This window comes from Schistocerca piceifrons, unplaced genomic scaffold, assembly GCF_021461385.2.
Source record: "Schistocerca piceifrons isolate TAMUIC-IGC-003096 unplaced genomic scaffold, iqSchPice1.1 HiC_scaffold_866, whole genome shotgun sequence".
NCBI lineage: Eukaryota > Metazoa > Arthropoda > Insecta > Orthoptera > Acrididae > Schistocerca > Schistocerca piceifrons.
Genome location: NW_025729131.1, coordinates 1,361,780 through 1,384,499, shown reverse-complemented (window position 1 = coordinate 1,384,499; position 22,720 = coordinate 1,361,780). Strand labels below are relative to the sequence as shown.

At 45.6% G+C, this 22,720-nt stretch overlaps 1 protein-coding gene across 1 annotated transcript in view; it reads left to right on the top strand.

Annotated features, from left to right (window-relative positions):
- The first annotated feature begins 715 nt into the window (after positions 1-715).
- LOC124771032 (L-dopachrome tautomerase yellow-f2-like) overlaps positions 716-22,720 on the top strand; it is a 51,299-nt gene continuing 29,294 nt past the window's right edge. The window contains exons 1-2 of the mRNA XM_047249272.1: positions 716-1,088; positions 17,778-18,039. Coding sequence (XP_047105228.1) covers positions 716-1,088; positions 17,778-18,039 — 635 coding nt within the window. The remainder of the gene's footprint in view (positions 1,089-17,777; positions 18,040-22,720) is intronic.

Here is a 22,720-nt window from a genome sequence, read left to right as displayed (position 1 = left end):
GTGCTGAAAAAATGATGGTGTCCATGTTCTGGGACAGCGAGAGCGTAATCCTTACCCATTGCTTTCCAAAGGGCGCTACGGTAACAGGTGCATCCTACGAAAATGTTTTGAAGAACAAATTCATTGCTGAACTGCAACAAAAACGTCTGGGAAGGGCTGCGCGTGTGCTGTTTCACCAAGACAACGCACCCGCACATGGAGCTAACGTTACGCAACAGTTTCTTCGTGATAACAACTTTGAAGTGATTCCTCAGGCTCCCTACTCACCTGACCGGGCTCCTAGTGACTTTTGGCTTTCTCCAATAATGAAAGACACTCTCCGTGGCCGCACATTCACCAGCCGTGCTGCTATTGCCTCAGCGATTTCCCAGTGGTCAAAACAGACTCCTAAATAAGCCTTCGCCGCTGCCATGGAATCATGGCGTCAGCGTTGTGAAAAATGTGTACGTCTGCAGGGCGATTACGTCGAGAGGTAACGCCAGTTTCATCGATTTCGGGTGAGTAGTAAATTAGAAAAAAAATCGGAGGCCTTAGAACTTGAATGCACCTCGTTATTTACCAACAATACAGAACTATAGTTTTGGTAGATCACAACTCTACGTGGTACTCTCGTTACGCTAAGTTTGGCTTCGTTAAATTTTTGTTTGCCCACGAGGCTTTGGCTACGTTCGTATTTGCAGTGAAGCTTTCCTCGCATCCGTAGCAGCTTCCTGAGATGCAGTGTGTTCCCAGGACTTTTAACAAAGGTCCTGACGTGGACGTTTGGGCGCAGACGCGGCGCGCCATGACGACGTCGGCGCTGCTGACGACGGCGGCGACGCTGCTGACGTCGGCGGCGGTCCTGCTGGCGACGGTGACGCCGCAGGCGCGGGCGTCGTCCACCAAGGGCGTGCGCAAGGCGTTCTCGTGGCAGGCGGTCAGCTGGACGTGGCCCGAGCAGCCGGCCGCCGCCGACGCCTTGCGGGCCGGCTACACGCCGCACACCAACCTGCCGCACGGCCTCGAGGTGTGGCGCGACCGCCTCTTCCTGACCGTGCCGCGCCGCAAGGCCGGCGTGCCAGCCACGCTGGGATACGTCACCGTACACAGTGAGTGGCACCTCCGCTGCCCCCCACTCACCTAGAGGGTTTTACTGCTGTCGATGTCTTAACTGAAACACGTTATTGCACGGTTATACGAGAGGGGACCCAAAAGAAATCGGATTGTTGTCATAAGAAATTTATTGATGAACCTTTTTACAAAATTACTTCAATTACCTTCAAAATAATCTCCATTACATGCTATGCACTTGTCAAGTCTATTTTCCCACTGTTGCAAGCATGTTTGGAACTCTTTGATATTGTCCAGTACCCTTTGCGAAGCTGTTTTTACCACCTCCACATCGTCATAACGCTCCCCTTTTAGCGTTTTTTTAATTCGTGGAAGTAGGAAAAAGTCGCACGCGGCTAGGTCCGGCGAATACGGAGCGTGGGGAACGACGGACCACTTCTGAGATACCAAATAGTGGGTCACTCGTAAGGCCGTGTGTGCTGGAGCGTTGTCGTGATGCAGAAACCAGTCACCTGATCGCCAAAGTTCCGGGCGTTTCCTCCTCACATCCTCTCGCAGACGCCTTAAAACATCCAAGTAAAAGTGCTGGTTAACAGTCTGGCCACGGGGTACGAATTCCCGATGCACAATTCCACGAACATCAAAAAAGACAATGATCATCGTCTTAACATTTGACCTCACTTGCCTTGCTTTTTTTTGGTCTGGGAGAGTTGGGAGTCCTCCACTGGCTTGACGCTTGCTTGGTTTCTGGGTCATACCCGTAACACCAACTCTCATCCACTGTAATGACTTTGTTCAAGAAGTTTGGATCACGTGCAATCTCTGTTTTCAAGTCCTGACACACATTCATGCGGATGGTTTTTTTGCTCCTGTGTGAGAAGGCGCGGAAAAAATTTAGCAGCAACACGTCTCATCTGCAAATCCTTACTCAAAATCCGCTGGCACGAGCTCCAACCGATTCCTGTCTCTGCTGAAATTTGGTCGATCTTTTGACGGACCTTTTCAATGTTCTCCTCATTTTGCAATGTTGAAGGGCGTCGAGAACGAGCTTGGTCTTCAACACACACCTCACCACGTTTAAAGCGCCCAAACCACTCGAAAACCTGTGTGCGCCTCATTGCGTCCTTCTGGAAGCTTCCTGAAGCATTTGGTGTGTCTCCGTTGCAGTTTTTTTAAGCAGGAAACAAATTTCACACCCACTCTTTGTTCTTTTAAAATTGCCATAACGACATCGCAGAGATAACCCGCCAACAGTCAGAGAAACACAATACCACACTTCCACGTTCAGCTCTACACTGACGCCGTCTGCACAGCTGCTTCATGAAGGTCTCTACTAACACCATCTAGCGTGAGAACTCTGCACTACGTTTACGAGTGGCAGCGCCCTCGGAGTCCGGTTTCTTTTGGGTCCCCCCTCGTACTTTCTTATGCCTTTCGAAAACTCTTTGGTGCGGTTCTCACTGAGACAATACGTTACGCTTTCTTTTTTTTTTAGAATGAGATTTTCACTCAGCAGCGGTGTCCTCGCTGATATGAAATTTCCTGGCAGATTAAAACTGTGTGCCGGATCGAGACTCGAACTCGGGACCTTTGCCTTTCGTGGGCAAGTGCTCTAGCAACTGAGCTACTAAGCACTACTCACGCCCCGTCCTCACAGCTTCTGTAAAGTTTGGAAGGTAGGAGACGAAGTACTGGCAGAAGTAAAGCTGTGAGGACGGGGCGTGAGTCGTGCTTGGGTAGCTCAGTTGCCAGAGCACTTGCCCGCGAGAGGCAAAGGTCCCGAGTTCAAGTCTCGGTCCGGCACACAGTTTTAATCTGCCAGGAAGTTTCGCGTTTCTTTTCTTTATTGGTAATTTCACACCTGATACAGGAAGGCCAGCAGCGACACATTATGCCACTTTTCGGCCACAGAGAAAACTAATGAAACAAAAGAAGACAAGCACAGAACAGACATGGTCGACATACAAACGTAGACATACAAAAGTGAAACACGTGGAGCCGTTTACGGGCGCAGAGTCCAAAATAAAAATGTTCAGACATGTGGGCACGCACAGTGAGGACAGATGGCACACGCGAACATTATAGGACAAACGAGTAACACTGGAACACTTGAACACGAACACGACAACACACACACACACACACACACACACACACACACACACACACACAAACACTAGGCGATGATCTCTGGCGCGCCAAAGTTCACTGTTCGAATGCGGGACCTGCCAAAAAGGGAATGAAGGGGGAGGGGGGAGGAGGGAGGGGGGAGGGGGGAGGAGGGAGAGGGGAGTGTGTAGATGCCAGTGGCAGTGGAGAAGGGAGTGGGAGGAGAGAAGGTAGGGGGGGGGGGTTGGGGAAGCCCAGGGGAGGAGGGTGGGAGGAAGAGAGAGAAAGGAGAGAGGTTGCCCTCAGGAGAAAAACACAGGGTGCAGAAGAGGAGGATCAAAGTTGGTAGGAGGGATAGATGGGGGGGGGGGTGAGAGCATCATCAGGGAGGGGGAGTTGCTGGAAGCCACCTTGGGCGAGGGTATGGAGAGTGGAGAGATGGAGAGCAGGTGGGATGTGGGAATGCAGGCGCGGCAGTGGACGGGGTTGGGAGAGAATGGGAGAGACAAGCGGGTGATGGGGATTAAGTTTGCGGGAGGTGTAGAGGATCCGTATCCGTTCGAGGAAAAGAAGGAGGTGCGGGAACGGAATAAGGTCATAGAGGATCCGCGTGGGATAGGCGAGGCGGAGCGCTTGGCGTTCTAGAATTTGAAGGGATTTGAAAAAAGGTAGGAGGGGCGGAGATCCAGGCGGGATGAGCGTAGCACAGAATAGGGCAGATAAGGGATTTATAGGTGTGGAGGATGGTGAAGGGGTCCAAACCCCACATGCGGCCAGAAAGGAGCTTGAGGAGACGGAGTCGGGAGCGTCCCTTGGCTTGGATTGTGTGGAGATAGCAGTCCAGGAGAGACGATGGTCAAGGGTGAAACGATACGCGATGCTACTCGCGATATGATGCAGAAGCAATCCACATTGGTAAAGAGCACACGAACACAACTGACACGATTAAAGGGGATCGACATGGTGACGGTCGAAAATCACGAAAATATTTTATTACGTTATTCGAATGTATATAGTGTGGTCCATTGATAGTGACCAGGCCAAATATCTCTCGAAATAAGCATCAAACGAGAAAAGTACAAAGAATGAAACTCGTCTAACTTGAAGGGGGAAACCAGATGGCGCTATGGTTGGCCCGCTAATGGCGCTGCCATAGGTCAAACGGATATCAACTGCGTTTTTTTAAACAGGGACCCCCATTTTTTATTACATATTCATGTAGTACGTAAAGAAATGTGAATGTTTTAGTTGGACCACTTTTTTTCGCTTTGTGATAGAAGGAGCTGTAATAGTCACAAACGTATAAGTACGTGGTATCACGTAACATTCCTCCAGTTCGAACGGTATTTGCTTCGTGATACATTACGCGTGTTAAAATGGACCGTTTACCAATCGCAGAAAGGTCGATATCGTGTAGTGATCAAAATGCCCAACGAGCATATGCTATGTATGCTGCTCGATATCCTGGACGACATCATTCGAGTGTCCGGACCGTTCGTCGGATAGTTACGTTATTTAATTAAACAGGAAGTGTTCAGCCACATGTGAAACGTCAACCACGACCTGCAACAAATCATGATGCCCAAGTAGGTGTTTTAGCTGCTGTCGCGGCTAATCCGCACATCAGTAGCAGATAAATTGCGCGAGAATCGGGAATCTCAAAAACGTCGGTGTTGAGAATGCTACATCAACATCGATTGCACCCGTACCATATTTCTGTGCACCAGGAACTGCATGGCGACGACTTCGAACGCCGTGTACAGTTTTGCCATGGGGCACAAGAGAAATTACGGGACCATGACAGATTTTTTGCACGCGTTCTACTTAGCGACGAAACGTCATTCACCAACAGCGGTAACGTAAACCGGCATAATACGCACTATTGGGCAACCGAAAATCCACGATGGCTGCGACAAGTGCAACATCAGCGACCTTGGCGGGATAATGTATGGTGCGGCATTGTGGAAGGAAGGATAATTGGCCCCCATTTTATCGATGGCAATCTAAATGGTGCAATGTATGCTGATTTCCTACGTAATGTTCTACCGATGTTACTACAAGATGTTTCACTGCATGACAGAATAGCGATGTACTTCCAACATAATGGATGTCCGGCATGTAGCTCGCGTGATGTTGAAGTGGTATTGAATAGCCATTTCATGACAGGTGGATTGGTCGTCGAAACACAATACCATGGCCCGCACGTTCACCAGATCTGTGGGGAAAGTTAAAGGATATTTGCTATCGTGATCCACGGACAACGCCTGATAACATGCGTCAGCGCATTGTCAATGCATGTGCGACCATTACGGAAGGCGAACTACTCGCTGTTGAGAGGAATGTCGTTACGCGTATTGCCAAATGCATTGAGGCTGATAGACATTATTTTGAGCATTTATTGCATTAATGTGATATTTACAGGCAATCACGCTGTAACAGCATGCGTTCTCAGAAATGATAAGTTCACAAAGGTACATGCATCACATTGGAACAACCGAAATAATTTTAATTTAAAAAACCTACCTGTTACCAATTGTTCGTCTACATTTGTGAGCCATATGTTTGTGACTATTACAGCGCCATCTAATCACAAAGCGAAATCAGTGGTCCAACTAAAGCATTCATATTTCTTTGGGTACTACACGAATATGTAATAAAAAATGGGGATTCCTATTTAAATAAATGCAGCTGATATACGTTTTGCCTGTGGCAGCGCCATCTAGGGGGCCAACCACAGCGCCATCTGGTTCCCCCCTTCAAGCTAGACAAGTTTAGTTCTTTGTAGTTTTTACGTTTGACGCTTACTTCGTGAGATATTTGGCCCGGTCACGATCAATGTATCACCATGCATACATTGAGGAAGTATTCCCCAAAATATTATGAGAGGATTTCAAAAAGTAACAATTCTATGAGCGTTTGAAGCCGAGATTGCACGGCCCCTGGTAGACCCTCAGTATTATAGAAAAGATATTCGTGATAATTTAGACTCTGCTGAGAATATGACACACTACTTCACAAAAATTTATCGGATGATATTCGTCAACATTACTTCTGTCCTGCTTGCGAGCAATCCTCGTGCATCTGGCAGCGCGCTAAAGCAACCGGTGAACTGGTAAGTTACAAACACAAAACGCCATTGCTACAAGTCGTTGTCGATGCCATCACCCCTATTTATACCGATCTGAGTAAACCTAATTTGATGGAGCGTTGTTTGGGCAGTTTTATGCAAAATGTGAACGAAAGTTTCAGTGGTCTCATTTGGACATACGCTCCAAACATAACATCCAGCCGAAGCGAAACTGTCAACATTGTTTCAATTTTGGCCGAATGTCTATTCAGTGTGGACCATACTGCCTTAATTCACGTGGCAAATGCGTTTCAGATCAAAATCGGCGATGAAATGCGCCGATTCTATGAAGATAGAGACGCCAGCGGCGATGATCTCAGTGACGAAAGGCGCCTTGAGGACGAAAATGAGGGCTTGTCAGGTCAAAGTAGCAGAAAGCGGCCATTCACTAGTAGGGGCGATAGTTATCATGGATCAGGCATCGATAATATCCCATGAGCTTCAGGTTTTGTCCCATTTTATATGATAAATCCTGGTCAAACTGTGAACGCGTTTTTATCAAAATCACGTTTTCCGGAATGTTTGTCATCGCCATCGCTACAGTTTTCATCCGATTTTAATCATTTTTGGTCTCTATTGAAGCAGACAATTCTCTTCAGTTCACCGCAGCCGATTTTTTATGTTAATACTGAAATTTGTATAATTTCGTTTTTTTCGTTTTTTTGTTTGCAAAGTCCTACGATGAATTAAAATTGCATCTGTAAGTGTCAGGGTGATATGTTAATTTCACGTTATAGCGACAACCGTCGGTCTACTCATTTCAGAGCTGCGATGAGAAACTCCTAATTACACAATGAAGATATTAATATTTTTCAATAAAAATACCAATAGAAAGTTCAACTTATGCTTTACTCATTGCATCAAACCCCATTTGTCAACTACATTCCATTACGGAGGGAAAAAAAAGCTCTAAATGTGAGCAACATCTTCATCCGTCACCCTGTGTTACTTCCCCCTTGGTAACTTTCACTTCAAAAACATCGATATTTTATTTTTCATCTTAAATTGATATTTAGAGCTTTTTGAACAAAATGGTGGTTAAAATTATTGAACTGGACATGAGGAAGCTGTTTAAAAATGAATTTAAAGACCTGTCTATGTGTATCCTACACATTCTTGTTTCAGCTGCTTTCACACTTCAATGTCATCATTAGATTCTTGCTCGAGAAGCGTATACTACACAGTTCCTTTGCAAGCTAACACCACTATTAGAAGATACGCTTTGCGATGTTCTTATGTTTGCCTTGTCTATATTTGGCTTTCGAGCGTTGTTTTTCTTACAGACTTTTCTGTAGTTCGAGTTCCTATTCTCAGAGTTATATACCTGTAATTCATTTTAATGTGGGGCAGTTAGGAGGCGTGAAGTTCTACAATTGCCAGGAATATATTCTGCGTTTAATATAAGATAATCATTCTTACCAATTGATTCCATGAGAGTAACCGAAGCTGAGAAGTGAGTCCTTGAGGCAAATGAAGATGCCAGAATCTCAAGGAGAAACAAGAAATAGATAGGATGAGGAACATGTAAACCATGAAAATTAGGCAACTAGAATATATTAGAAACAACAAAGGTCAGTCATAGGTCAAATATATCTTTGAACTGAATTTCTCGAGAGTTAAATTTCGTGGTATGTTTATTCTATGCACAAAATACCTATTTGAACTAAAGGCACTATTTGGAGGAAAGTGGACTGCAAACATTTACCGTGCTATCAACATGAAGGAAAATACACACTGATTAATTATAAAAAGTAATCTTAGTTTGGATTACCAGATGTAAATATTTCTAGAATAAAAACCTGTGGTTGAAACGACATGATTGTAGTCAGTTTTTAAGATAGATATGTTGTTTTTGTGTACCTAAGGTTTCAAGCGTGTAAGTAAGTCAGTTACACAGTGCACAGATTTCAAGTGTGGGGCCTGTACATAAAAATGTATTTAACTGATCTTCACAAAACATTGTAATACAAAAAGCTCAGCGTCAGAACTAACGTGATTAATATGAATCAAGATGTTCAGCAAGAAACACGCCTATTTTCCCCACAATTTTGATGCTACTAAGAGTTCACATTTCTTAGTAACAGCTGTATAATGTTTATGAAAATTATTGGTATTTTTCCAAGCATTTACATCGTAGTTACCATAACTGGTTCACACTGGGACGACAGCGATGTAACATCAATACAGTTCTCTGCGTATGGCCTAGAGCGAAATGGAGTGTAAGTTTCTCCGCGCAACTGCATCGTATGATACAGGAGGATAGACATTTCAAGTCATCTGATGTGGCTCAAAATAGTTTTATGTGGATGAAGCAACGGTACAACCGTCTCTGTAGTTATTTTCTATGTAAAAGTTTACTTCTCGCGTAAAAACTTAAGGAACTACTGTTTTGGGATTCACATTTGTCTCTGAGATGCAATATTTCCATTCTGAGGGAATTATTCGAAAAAAAATTAGATTCTTTGGCATCTGAATTCTGATAGCAGAGTTCGATAATGAACTGGTTCTCTTTTCCTACAGCTCATATTTGTTGATAATTCGAAATTAAGTAAAACACAGCACATATTTTGAAAACCTTGCAATAAGAAATGTAGTCACCCTCCAGTTTACATCTGATGCAATTTGGACCATACAATGTTGCATACCAAATGTAGCTAGCATACAAAATTGCTTTAACGCTGTAAGGAGAGCCATAGCTGGAATAGATACGTCAAATACATGGAAACTGTTCAAGAAGAGACTGGTAGCAATGCGCCGCACACGAAGCTATCGCCAACTGCTGTGTCTTGTTGCTTGGTATCGTTCCCGTGGCAACCCGAGTGTCGCACGGACAACCATTGCGTCACGCGCGTGACGTAGCATATCACATACAGTATCGCCTCAGTGACATGTGCGTCTTACAGAGTGAGGTGGCACACTGGATCCGCATATAGGAGGACGGAGGTTCGATTCCACATCCAGCATCTAGATTTCGGTTTTCCGTGATTTCTCTAAATTGCTCAGAGAAATGTGGTTAAGATGAAATACAAGGCGACCAAAATCTGCTATTGGGGTTGAAATATCATCAAGTGGAGCTCTCATGCCTTGCTTCGTCGTCCAACAAGATAGGCCAACGCTACAGAGATAAAGTATGTTTCCTCTTAGCATATTTTACACAAGACGGTCAGCTGCAGTCCTTGAAATGAAACTACAGTATATACTAATATATAGTGTATGTGGAGCTTAGAAAAGTATTTCAGATGTATCAATGAACACATTTTTAAGTGAATAGCTTTTGTGAAAAAAGGAAACGATCAAAATATTTGATAGTATGATGGAAACTGGCATGAGACCGCTATTTTACAATGTTTAAAATACAATAGCCGACTCTGGTCGCACTCCCCTTCAGTTTTCACACATTTCTCGGATACTTTTGCCAAAATCATAATCTTCAGAATTAAAGAGGGTTATAACTTCTTTTCAATAGCGTTCATTAAAAACGTGATTCGCTGCGTTTTTTTTTTTTTTTTTTTTTTTTTTTTAACGAAAGGGTACTTGCTTCAAAATATTGTTTGATACAAGAGTACTACTTACCCCCTCTGCCTATTATCATTTGATATAAACCTCATTCCCATATCTTGAACAATTCACCGAATATAAGCCTTACGTTGTATACTGAAATAATCATAATTCTTTAAAAAATCCTGCGCGTTTTCTTTTTGACAACCCACTTCATTATTCTTAGTATTCGTTTTTTATTTTTAATTATCAGCTTTCATAACTTGCTCTTCCCCACAACAGCTTACCATACCGTACCCATCTCGTACAGGGCTTTAAAAAAAGTGTCACATATCCTACAGGAGACAGTGTGGGTCAAAACTAGAAGACTGACTGAAAATGACTTGCAAGTTCGTAGCGCCCTCCATCGGTAATGCTGGAATTCAATATGGTGTTGGCCCACTCTTACCATTGATGACAGCTTCCACTCTCCTAGACATACGTTCAATCAGGTGCTGGATGCTTTCTTGGGGAATGGCAGCCCATTCTCCATGGAGTGCTATACTGTTGTTGGTCGGTGAGGCCTGGCACGAAGTTGGCGTTCCAAAACATCCCAGAGGCGTTCTTTAGGATTCAGGTCAGGACTCTGTGCAGGCCAGTCCATTACAGGAATGTTATTGTCTTGTAGCCACTCCGCCAACGACCGTGCACTACGAACAGGTGCTCGATTGTGTTGAAAAATGCAGTTGCCATCCCCGAATTGATCTTCAACAGCGGGAAGCAAGAAGGTGCTTTAAACATCAATGTAGGGCTGTGCTATGATAGTGCCACGCAAAACAACAAGAGGTGCAAGCCCCCGCCATGAAAAACACGACCACACCATACACCACCGCCTCCGAATTTTACTGTTGGCACTACACACACTGGCAGATGACGTTCACCGGGCATTCGCCATACCCGCACCTTGCCATCGGATCGCCACATTGTGCACCGTGTTTTCTCACTCCACACAACGTTTTTCTACTGTTCAATAGTCCAACGTTTACGCTCCTTACACCAAGCGAGGCGTCGTTTGGCATTTAACGGCGTGATGTATGGCTTATGAGCAGCCGCTCGACTATGAAGTCCAAGTTTTCTCACCTCCGGCCTAACTGTCATAGTACTTGCAGTGGATCCTGATGCAGTTTGGAATTTCTGTGTGATGGTCTGGATAGATGTTTGTCTATTACACATTACGACCCTTTTCAACTGTCGCCTGTCTCTGTCAGTCAACAGACGAGGTCTGAATGTACGCTTTTGTGCTGTACGTGTTCCTTCAGGTTTCCACTTCACTACCACATTGGAAACAGTGGACCTATGGATGTTTAGGAGTGAGGAAATCTCGGGTACAGACGTATAACACAAGTGACACCCAAAAACCCGACCACATTCGAAGTCCGTGAGTTCCGCGGAGCGGCCCGTTCTGCTCTCTCGCCATGTTTAATGACTACTGAGGTCACTGATATGGAGTACCGGGCAATAGGTGACGGCACAATACACCTAATATGAAAAACGTATGTTTCTGGGGGTGTCCGGATATTTTTGATCACATTGTGTTTATCCGGAAACCAATACCTGTTGAGATATGGGCCGTTTTACTTGTAAAGATTAGTGTATAGTAATCGGTATATGCGTACCATATTATGACACTGTAGTATGCAAGTGTGAGCAGATACAAGTCCTCGACTAATCATGGAGGTCAGGCAACAGGATCGGTTCAGTGGCAACGCACGGGCAGGAATTGTCGCTGGTAGAAGCAGAGGGCTACACACTTCACCACACGGCTTAATGTCGGTCCCTTGTCGCCGATTTCTGTCCAATGAATTACCAACGCTATTGTACAGCGATATCCATGCAGAAAGACGACGATTGTCGTCTATATGGGTTTCCCTTTTACCTGACCTGAATCCGCTGGATTTCTAGCTGTGGGGACATTGGTGTATGCGCAACGCATAGACAATGTGCAGTAGTTACACGACACGGTACAATGGATGCAGGTGTTCTTGGAACAATGGGTGATTCTCTGCAAAAAAAGGGCGGAAGGATCTGTCAGGATGTGTGGTAACCTCAAGCAGCACTGTCTATAGCATCTAATTCTATGCAACAGAAAAGAGCAATCTGCACCGTATCACAATAGGTATTGTGTTCCGAACATATCATTACCGGTTCTTTTCTTCTAGTTTTGAATAGCGCCTCCCGCATGGATATATGATACCTCTTTATAAACACCTCTTAGTATTCAGAATGAATTTTTCACTCTGCAATGGGATATGCACTGATTTGAAACTTCATCGACATAATCTCCTTTCAAGGATTAGGTGCTGTAGTCACCTGGTCCGGTCTCCGTCATCCATCCATCCATCTGCTATCGATTGTCTACCCAGTTCTCACTTTGCAGCCAGCCGATAATTCACTATCTTTTTTCGCATTCCATTTTCTATCATTCTAGGAACATCGTCCTTCTATTTGATTTTGCATTGAGGTGAAAAAAGTAATGGGATAGCGATATGCAGATATCCAGATGGCGATGTATCGCGTACAATAGGTGTAAAGAGGACATTACATTGACGGACTCGAGTGATTCATGTGGAAAGGTTTCCTATGTGATTGTGGCTGCGGGAATTTATAGACTTTGAACGCGGAATGATAGTCGGAGCAAGACGCATGGGGCATTTCATCTCGGAAATTGTTAGGGAATTCAATATTCCGAGATCTATAGTGTAAAGTGTGTGCCGAGAATACGAAATTTCAGGCACTACTTCTCACGAGGGACAATGCAGTGATCAACGGCCTTCAATTAAAAACTGAGAACAGCGGCATTTGGGTAGAGATGTCTGTGCTAAGAGACAAGCGACACTGTGGGAAATAATCGCAGAAATCAATGTGGGATGTACGAATAATGTTTCCGTGAGGACAGTGCGTCGAAATTTGGCGTTAATAGGCTATGGTAGCATACAACTGACGCAAGTGCCTTTTCTAGCAGCACGACATCGCCTGTAACGCCTCTCTTGGGCACGTAACGATACCGGTTAGATCCTAGACGACTGGAAAACGGTGGCCTGGTCACATGAGTCCCGATTTAATTTGGTAGGAACTGATGGTAGGGTTGGAGTGTGGTGCAGACCCCACCAAGCCATGGACCTAAGTTTTACGTGGAATGGTCTGGGTCTTCTGCTCCAGCTGAACTGGTCATTGGCCATTTGCAGCCATTGATGGACTTCATGACCCAAACAGCTATGGAATTTCTGATAGATGACAGCCGGCCGGAGTGGCGGTGCGGTTCTAGGCGCTACAGTCTGGAACCGAGCGACAGCTATGGTCGCAGGTTCGAATCCTGCCTCGGGCATGGATGTGTGTGATGTCCTTAGTTTAGTTAGGTTTAATTAGCTCTAAGTTCTAGGCGCTACAGTCTGGAACCGAGCGACAGCTGTGGTCGCAGGTTCGAATCCTGCCTCGGGCATGGATGTGTGTGATGTCCTTAGTTTAGTTAGGTTTAATTAGCTCTAAGTTCTAGGCGACTGATGACCTCAGAAGTTAAGTCGCATAGTGCTCGGAGCCATTTGAACCATAGATGACAGTGTGCCAAGTAACTGGACCACAATTGTTCGGAACTGGTTTGAAGATCATTCTGGGCAATCTGAGGAAATGTTATGACCATCCAGATCGCCCGACAAAAATCCCATCAAACATTTGTGAGAGATAATCGAGAGAGGTTAGTTCGTGCACAAAATCCTGCACCGGTAACACTTTCGCAATTATGAACGACTATAGTATGTGTAAATATTTCTGCAGGGGGCATCCAATGACTTTTTGAGACCCTGCCACATCGAGATGCTGCACTACGTCGCGAAAAAGGAGGTCCGACGCAATATTAGGAGCTATCCCACGGCTCGTGATTTTTCTTTTTTGTTACTGCCGTGGTTTGGAACCATACACAGGAGTCGGTACAACTATAACTTCATAAAATTTCATTCGTGTTTCCTGTCTTGTTACCTTCCCCTAAGTTCTTCTAAGTGTTCCAGACATAGCTTGGTATTTATCAACCGTCTCCTGAATGTCTTTTTTCATAGTTAAAACTTATATCACACCCTGGACAATTGAAGTGGGAAACTTTTTGTAAAATTTTATCATTTATTATTATTATTTGGAATCAAACTGGATTCTTTTCTGTGAAAGACATTATCAAAATGGTTCAGATGGCTTTAATCACTATGGGACATAACATCTGAGGTCATCAGTCCGCTAGACTTAGAACTACTGAAACTTAACTAACCTAAGGACATTACACACATCCATGCCCGAGGCAGGATTAGAACCTGCGACTGTAGCAGGAGCGTGGTTTTGGACTGAAGCGCCTAGAACCGCTCGATCACAGCGTCCGGCGCCATTATCTTTGTCGTATTTGTAGAGTCAGTAAAGTTATAATACATCGTGTTTTGGCTGAATCGATATACTGCACCTGGTAGAATCAAAGCTGCATCCCGGACCGGGAGTTGAACCTGAGTCTTTGACTTTCGTGGGCAAGTGCTCTGCCTACTGAGCTATCAATGCAGTACCCGACCTCTCAGCGTTACTTTCGCCAGTACCTCATCTTCAGCCTTCCTAACTTCGGAGAAGCTCTTCCGCTTGCCTGGCGGGACTAGCACTTCTGGAAGAAAGGATATTGTGGAAATATGGCTTGCCCACAGTCTGGGATTGTTTGCTGTTTTACAGTGAACTTCTGTGAAGTTTGGAGTGTAGGAGATGAGTTAGTGGTGGTAGTAAGGCTGTGCTTGGATAGCTCAGTCGGTAAGAGCATTTGGCCGAGAAAGGGAACGGTCCAAAGTTCGAGTCTCAGTCCGGCAAACAGTTTAAATCTGCCTAGATGTTTCACCCTTTAATATTGTTTGAGTTTTGCAGTTGTCCATGTAGAAAATATGCAGTAGTACTACGAGGGTCACTGTAAAAGAATGCACACTATTTTGTAAAAATACAGTTTTCATTCTGCGTGTGCGAAAGTTTTACAGTGTGTAGATAGATCCTTCTCGCTTGTTTTCAAACTTAGTTCAACCTGTTCCCGTGACTGGCGCCGTCACAGCATGTCTTCAAGAGGGGTGCTACACTTGACATTCGTCAGAAGCAATGTGCTGTCATACAATTCCTGTGCTGTGAAAACGAGACAGCGGGAAACATCCACAAGAGATTGAAAGAGGTGTATGGAGATGCTGCTGTCGATCGCAGTACAGTTAGTCTGTGGGCAAGCAGGTTACGTGATGAAAACTGGCACGGAAATATTGAGGATTGTCCTCGCAGCGACAGGCCTCGTACTGCACACACTCCAGACAATGTGCAGAGAGTTAAGGAATTGGTGACTGCTGACAGACGCATCACAGTGAACGAATTGTCGCGCTACGTTGGGATAGGGGAACGAAGTGTTTGCAGAATACTGAAAATGTTGGCGTTAAAAAAAGTTTGTGCCAGGTGGGTTCCCAGGGTATGCAGTGGACTTTTGGAACAGTACGAGAATGGGGGAGAGGAATTTCTTGGAAGAATTGTGACAGGTGATGAAACATGGCTCCATCATTTTTCACTAGAGACGAAGAGGCAATCAGTGGAGTGGCATCATGCAAATTCACCCAAGAAAAAAAAATTCAAAACCACACCTTCTGCTGGAAAAGTTATGGCTACGGTGTTTTTCGATTCTGAAGGACTCTTGCTTGTGGACATCATGCCAAGTGGAACCACCATAAATTCTGATGCATATGTGACGACACTGAAGAAACGTCACGCTCGACTGAGTAGTGTTCGACCACATCGGCAAAATCAGGATGTTTTGCTGTTGCACGACAGTGCATGGCCACATGTCAGTCAAAAAACCATGGAAGCGATCATAAAACTCAGATGGACAACACTAAACACCCGCATTACAGTCCTGGCTTGGCTCCATTTGACGTATCACCTTTTTGGGAAACTGAAAGACTCTTCGTGAAACAAGATTTGAAGATGATAACTCCCATGTGCACACTGCCAAACAGTGGTTACAACAGGTTGGTCCAGAATTTTACCAGTCGGGTATACAGGCGCTGGTTCCAAGGTGGCATAAGGCAGTTGAGAGGGATGGAAATTATGTTGAGAAATGAAAATATTGTTCCTAAAGGATGTATCTACACACTGTAAAACTTTCAAACATTGTAAGACGTCGTGGTATCCTGACATTCACTGCTTACATATTCCGCCCTCACAATCATATTCCGCACATCAAGACGCTTCATTCGAACCCAAACTCGATAAGATAAAGTCAATGTTGCATGAATTCATGTAAACGACATGCAAATAATTAGTAAATCGCGAATGCGCTCCGAGATTGAAATACTCAAAGCTGGTGTACACACACATTCAAGACACGACGGTCGCAGGGGCTTTTACATCGGGAGACGCAAACCACACGCCGGGGGGCTGGTCCCATCAAACGACGACTCAGGCCATCTATGTTGTCCGGTGACCACCCATAGAGCAGACAGCGTTTGCCCAAGTGAAAGGAAGAACACCCCGTGTTCGGCTTAAAAGCTGATTCCGCTACATTGTGTGGAAGCGCCCAGCCTATGCATTCTTTAGAAATACAAACCACAGTTTCAGGGATTTTCACAGGGAGACAGCAAACGCCAAAGCTACAGATTTCTGGATTGGTCGCCTTAAACGAAACGTCATTCTCCCGTTTTAGAAGAGCAATGCTGATTGGCAGACGATATTCCTGACGCCTTGAGCTGAAGGAGTAATGGAAGAGACTGAAAGATATACCGCTTCACGTCTCTGGCGTGGAGAGGGGCCGTTCCGTTGTCGCTCTTGGAGCGAGAACACGCAACGAGGGCGTGCGCGCTCGTACGTGTACTCAAAGAGCGAGGAACAAGTCTCTCCTCAGTACTTCACTGGGAAAGCACCTCTGTCGAGAGCGAATTATTGAGTCCTTGCGATTAAGCGTTGTTCACTGTGTTGGCCACCACACTTATTGTGTGGTGTGAACGGACAGAGTTATAGTTAAACGCCTGCGAGCGAATTTTTGAGCGGCATCACGGTGGACTGGTTATCTGACCGGTGTACCACGCCAATAGACTAGGGGCGATTAGGAGTCCTCGACTTCAACAAGGCGTAGGGAGAGTTTGACTGGCGAAGGTCAATCCAGATAGAACGAGAGTTATGTTATTTGTCAGCAGCGAGCGGCGCAGACAGCAGTCATCGCAGCTTACGGTATTGTATGCTACAGCTCTTGTGAACCCCATATTTCCTCCACAACAGTACACTTCACTGCATTTCACACGCGACAGTCTCGACCGTACCTAGCAACATTCTAACGGATGATTATTCAAGTTGAGTAGGTGCGGCTCTCAGCCATTCTGCCAAGTCAATAACAGTCTTAAACTATGTATAGAAATTTCATTAGCGAATCCTATCCTTAAAAGGTAACTTCACATTCCGAAAAGAACCCGGAAATATCTTGTTCAGTTCATAACTAAAAGTGCCATTGTGATTTCTATGAATTTTTGCAAAATAAATAATAATTTTCGTTAGTTTCATGTTTTTCTTACACTAACTAACACTACTCCAGTACCCAAGTATCCCACTAGTTACGTAAGAAATTTTGTGAATATTTTGTGTCATTTCCTTACAGTGGAGGACTTCAGAAGATATTTATTACTTAAAGTTTTTCAGGCATTTCTCTTTAGAACGTTAGGAGCGTCTGTCTGACTTCTGTAGTAGTGTGGGGGTGGAAATTGCATCTTACAGGAGCCACAGGGTAAAGGGTACATCACAGATTAATCCGTTGCGCAGAATGACAGAATAGCACCCATACAATCTCAACATATATAAAAGATGGATTTAAAAAAATAATTGTGTGCTTTCCTTTTGGCGTGACCCTCGTAACAACCTTGTGTTCAGAGGTTTAACCGTGATGTTTCCGTATTAAGTGGTGAGAGAGTGAGTGCTGGCCACTTTGCAGGGGACGAGAGGCCGCCTGCGTCGCCACGGTCGCCGCCGCTGTCGCCGTACCCGGACTGGGAGACGCAGCGGCTGGAGGGTGGCGAGCGCGCCGAGGGCGAGCCAGCGCGCATCACGTCCGCCTACCGCGTCAGGGCGGACGCGTGCGACCGGCTGTGGGTGATGGACGCCGGCACCGCCGACCTGGGGCAGGGCGCGCTGGTCCGCCTCACCCGGCCGCAGCTACTCGTCTACGACCTGCGCACCGACACCCTCCTCCTCAGGTACCCTGTCTGCGGCCGTCGCGCGGAACGTATTGCTCAGCGTGAAGACGCAAAACCACGTTCCCGACGTAGTACGAGCACGCTCAGAAACGTGCTGGTATCTGGTATATCTTCTCGTCGTGATTTACAGCATACTATTTATTATTATTTAGCTAATGGCTAATACAGACATATCATGAAATTAAATTACTTATACATATGTACATATTGACACACAAGAAACTTAAGTTTGTCTTTACAACTGAATATCCAGTCCTTCAATCCAGCGCACTGCATCTGGAGTTGCTAGCAGGAAGTCCTCTTTGGCGCCGTGATAGGCTCGAATCCTGCATTCACTGACAATGTGGTGAACAGTCTGGTTTGGATCCAGAATGAAATATTCACTATGCAGCGGAGTGTGCGCTGATATGAAACTTCCTGGCAGAATAAAACTGTGTGTTGGACCGAGACTCGAACTCGGGACTTTTATCTTTCGCGGGCAAGTGCTCTACCATCTGAGCTACCGAAGCACGACTCACGCCCGGTACTCACAGCTTTACTTCTGTCAGTATCTCGTCTCCTACCTTCCAAACTTTACAGAAGCTCTCCTGCGAAGGTAGGAGAAGAGGTACTGGCAGAAGTAAAGCTGTGAGGACGAGGCGTGAGTCGTGCTTGGGTAGCTCCGCTGGTAGAGCACTTGCCCGCGAAGGCCAAAAGTCCCGAGTTCGAGTCTCGGTCCAGCACACAGTTTCAATCTGCCAGGAAGTTTCAGTCTGTTATGGAGCCCCACAGTCACAAGCTGGATCAGGCAGCTACTTCCACTTAAAGAGAGCATCCCTGCATCGCCCATGGCTGGTACGGATTCTGTTGAGAGTAGTCCAGGTCTTGCGTGGTAGGTCGAATCAAATGGTTCAAATGGCTCTGAGCACTATGCGACTTAACTTCTCAGGTCATCAGTCGCCTAGAACTTAGAACTAATTAAACCTAACTAACCTAAGGACATCACACACATCCATGCCCGAGGCAGGATTCGAACCTGCGACCGTAGCGGCCGCCCGGTTCCAGACTGTAGCGCCTAGAACCGCACAGCCACTCCGGCCGGCTGGTCGAATCCACTTGGAGATTTAGCACCAGAGAAGATATTATGCAGGTGCACATCTGTCACTGCTTCCTACCGACCTTTCCATTCTTCAAGAGATTTGAAATTCTTAGCAACCATGGCAGCAGCATCGCACAGAGTTGGATGGCGTGATTTCAGTCTCTTGCGATTTAAAAGTGGCAGGTCACTACGCACGGGTAGGTTAGAATTCCTGGAGGTCTTGTGGAATTCTCTCATAAGGGCAGTACATCTGCGTAGACCGGGAGGCATTATACTGGTTAACAGTGGAAGCCAATAAACTGGAGTAGATCTGATTGCGCCAGATGATATGCGCATTGTCGTATTTAGCTGGGTATCAACAAGCCTTGTATGATGACTGTTCATCCAAACAGGTGCACAATACTCAGCACTTGAGTACACCAAGCCCAGAGCTGAAGATCGCAGGGTGGTTGCTGAAGATCCCCAGGTAGTTCCGCGTAGCTTATGGAGGATGTTGTTTCGAGTCCTCAGCTTTTGAGCTAAGTTAAGAAGGTGTTGTTTGAAGCATAGTGTACGATCCAGGATGACACCAAGATATTTTGGGTTCCAATATGACGAAGAATTCTGCCTCTGAAACTTACTTCCAGTTTTACGTTCGCCAACTGGTTATTTAGATGGAAGAAACACACTTCTGTTTTACTCACACTGGGTTGGAGTCTCCAGATTTTGAAGTAATTATCTGATGCAGACAGCTCATTGGCTAGAATCTCTTCTGTTGTCTTCATTTCCTGGTGTTTTACGGCATAAATATGTTTTGTATAGATGCGTGTTTTCGATTAAGCTTCGACCCGTCGGTGGTTCGAATCGGAATACCTTTCATTTCCCTCGTCCCATATGGGTCGGAAATGGGGAGTCAACGGTACAACATCTCCCTCGCATCTTCAGCCAATGCTTTAAAAATTGTAAGGCGGTAACATTTTTACACCATTCATATAATATTATGTCAACTCTTTTCAATTTATACACTACTGTCCATTAAAATTGCTACACCAAGAAGAAATGCAGATGATAAACGGGTATTCATTGGAAAAATATATTATACTAGAACTGAAATGCGATTACATTTTTAAGAAATTTGGGTGCATAGATCCTGAGAAATCAGTACCCAGAACAACCACTTCTAGCCGTAATAACGGCCTTGATACGCCTGGGCATTGAGTCAAACAGAGCTTGAATGGCGTGTACAATAACAGCTGCCCATGCAGATTCAACACGATACCACAGTTCATCAAGAGCAGTGACTGGCATATTGTGACGAGCCAGTTGCTCGGCCACCATTGACCAGACGTTTTCAACTGGTAACAGATCTGGAGAATGTGCTGGCCAGGGCAGCAGACGAACATTTTCCGTATCCAGAAAAGCCCGTACAGGACCTGCAGCATGCGGTCGTGCATTATCCTGCTGAAATGTAGGTTTTCGCAGGGATCGAATGAGGGGTAGAGCCACGGGTCCTAACACATCTGAAATGTAACGTCCACTGTTCAGAGTGCCGTCAATGCGAACAAGAGGTGACCGAGACGTGTAACCAATGGCACCCCATACCATCACGCCGGGTGATACGTCAATATGGCGATGACGAATACACCCTTCCAATGTGCGTTCACTGCAATGTCGCCAAACACGGATGCGACCACCATGATGCTGTAAACAAACCTGGATTAATCAGAAAAAATGACGTTTTGCCACTCGTGCACCCAGGTTAATTGTTGAGTACAACATCGCACGCGCTCCTGTCTGAGATGCAACGTCAAGGATAACCGCAGCCATGGTCTCCGAGCTTATAGTCCATGCTGCTGCAAACGTCGTCGAACTGTTCGTGCAGATGGTTGTTCTCTTGGTAAAGTCCTTATCTGTTGACTCAGGGATCGAGACGTGGCTACACGATCCGTTACAGCCATGCAGATAAGATGCCTGTCATCTCGACTGCTAGTGATACGAGGCCGTTGGGATCCAGCACGGCGTTCCGTATTAACCTCCTGAAAACATCGATTCCATATTCTGCTAACAGTCATTGGATCTCGACCAACGCGAGCAGCAATGTCGCGATACGATAAACCGCAATCGCGATAGGCTACAATCCGACCTTTATCGAAGTCGTAAACGTGATGGTACGCATTTGTCCTCCTTACACGTGGCAGCACAACAACGTTTCACCAGGCAACGCCGGTCAACTGCTGTTTGTGTATCAGAAACTTTTTAGGTGTCGCCACCGGCGCCAACCTTGTGTGAACGCTCTGAAAAGCTAATCATTTGCATGTCACAGCATCTTCTTGCTGTCGGTTAAATTTGGCGTCTGTAGAACGTCATCTTCATGGTGTAGCAATTTTAATGGCCAGTAGTGTATTTATATTAGATCATTGTTTACGATGCACAATCGGATTATTAATCATATCATTGACTGACACTGGCTAGCACTAGCTGCTTACTATTTCCATAGTACTAAATGCTGACAGAAACGGCGATGTGGACAACACGTTCCTCAAAAGCCGCTATCAGCTGAAGAGAGGTCAGGTGGAGAGCTGTGTTCTGCAGGGGCGGACGTTTACTGTTCCGAGAGAGAACAGACCGAGGAGGCGGCTGACTACAGGCCGCAGAACCGCCATAATGCGGACAGTGATGGCACTCTAGTGGGCTGAAAAAAATAATTCAGAATAGCGATGGGGGCGAAACAAGGCAAAAAGAAACCCTTTTTAGAGCAAAGGAATGCGTGGCGTCACAAACGGTGGTCACAAGCTGTCTTCCAAGGGCACACTTCCCACTGAAAAACAAAGACGCGTATCTGAGTGGCGAAGTGCTAAGGATGTAGGATGGGAAACGGAAACTTCCAGAAAATCTCCTGAAAGGAGTATGAACTTTAGGCGATTAGCTGGCAAATTCGTGACCCATGTGGTTGGAGGTAATGTTTTCGTAAAAGCTGCTGTAATTCGTTGCCTGAGCGCTAAAGTAGACGCCGCAGGGCCGGGATCGAGCGGGAATATGGCGTGGACACGCTTTCATTCGGAGATTGGTCGAAGATACTTCCCTCCAGGGATCGATATAGAGACTTCGCAGGCGGGACCAACAGAGCAGAATCTTGCAGTTCGATTTTGGTAACTGTTGATTTTCGCCACAAGGAGCACGTGAAGTCCTTTTCCTGTGAACGGAATTATTCAGTTTACTCGACTGACGATTCTTTACTTCTCTGTGGAATATCAAAACAATGAAGTGCTTCTTTATAGGACAATACTTGAGTCGAAATTCTGTTTCTGGCTCGTGAGCAAACAGAAATCTTGACTTGCGTTCTGTCTTGTACTGAGGTAATTTCAACGCTGGTAGTTTGTAAACAGCATCCTGCGTCCACTGTGTAGGTAGAGAATTACACGTAGCTACATACGTCATCTGCACAGTGGCCAACGCTCCAACCAGCACGCCGTCGGTGCAGTCAACTGCTGTCTGTGCTTCAGTAGGTGAGATGCAGACTTCGTTTCGGTGGATAGGGAAACACTCTCAGTAAATGTGCTGAGTTCCATTTGCGTGCCTACTGAATGTTTTCTGAAAGTGGCAGTCAGAGTGTAAGTCTTCTGT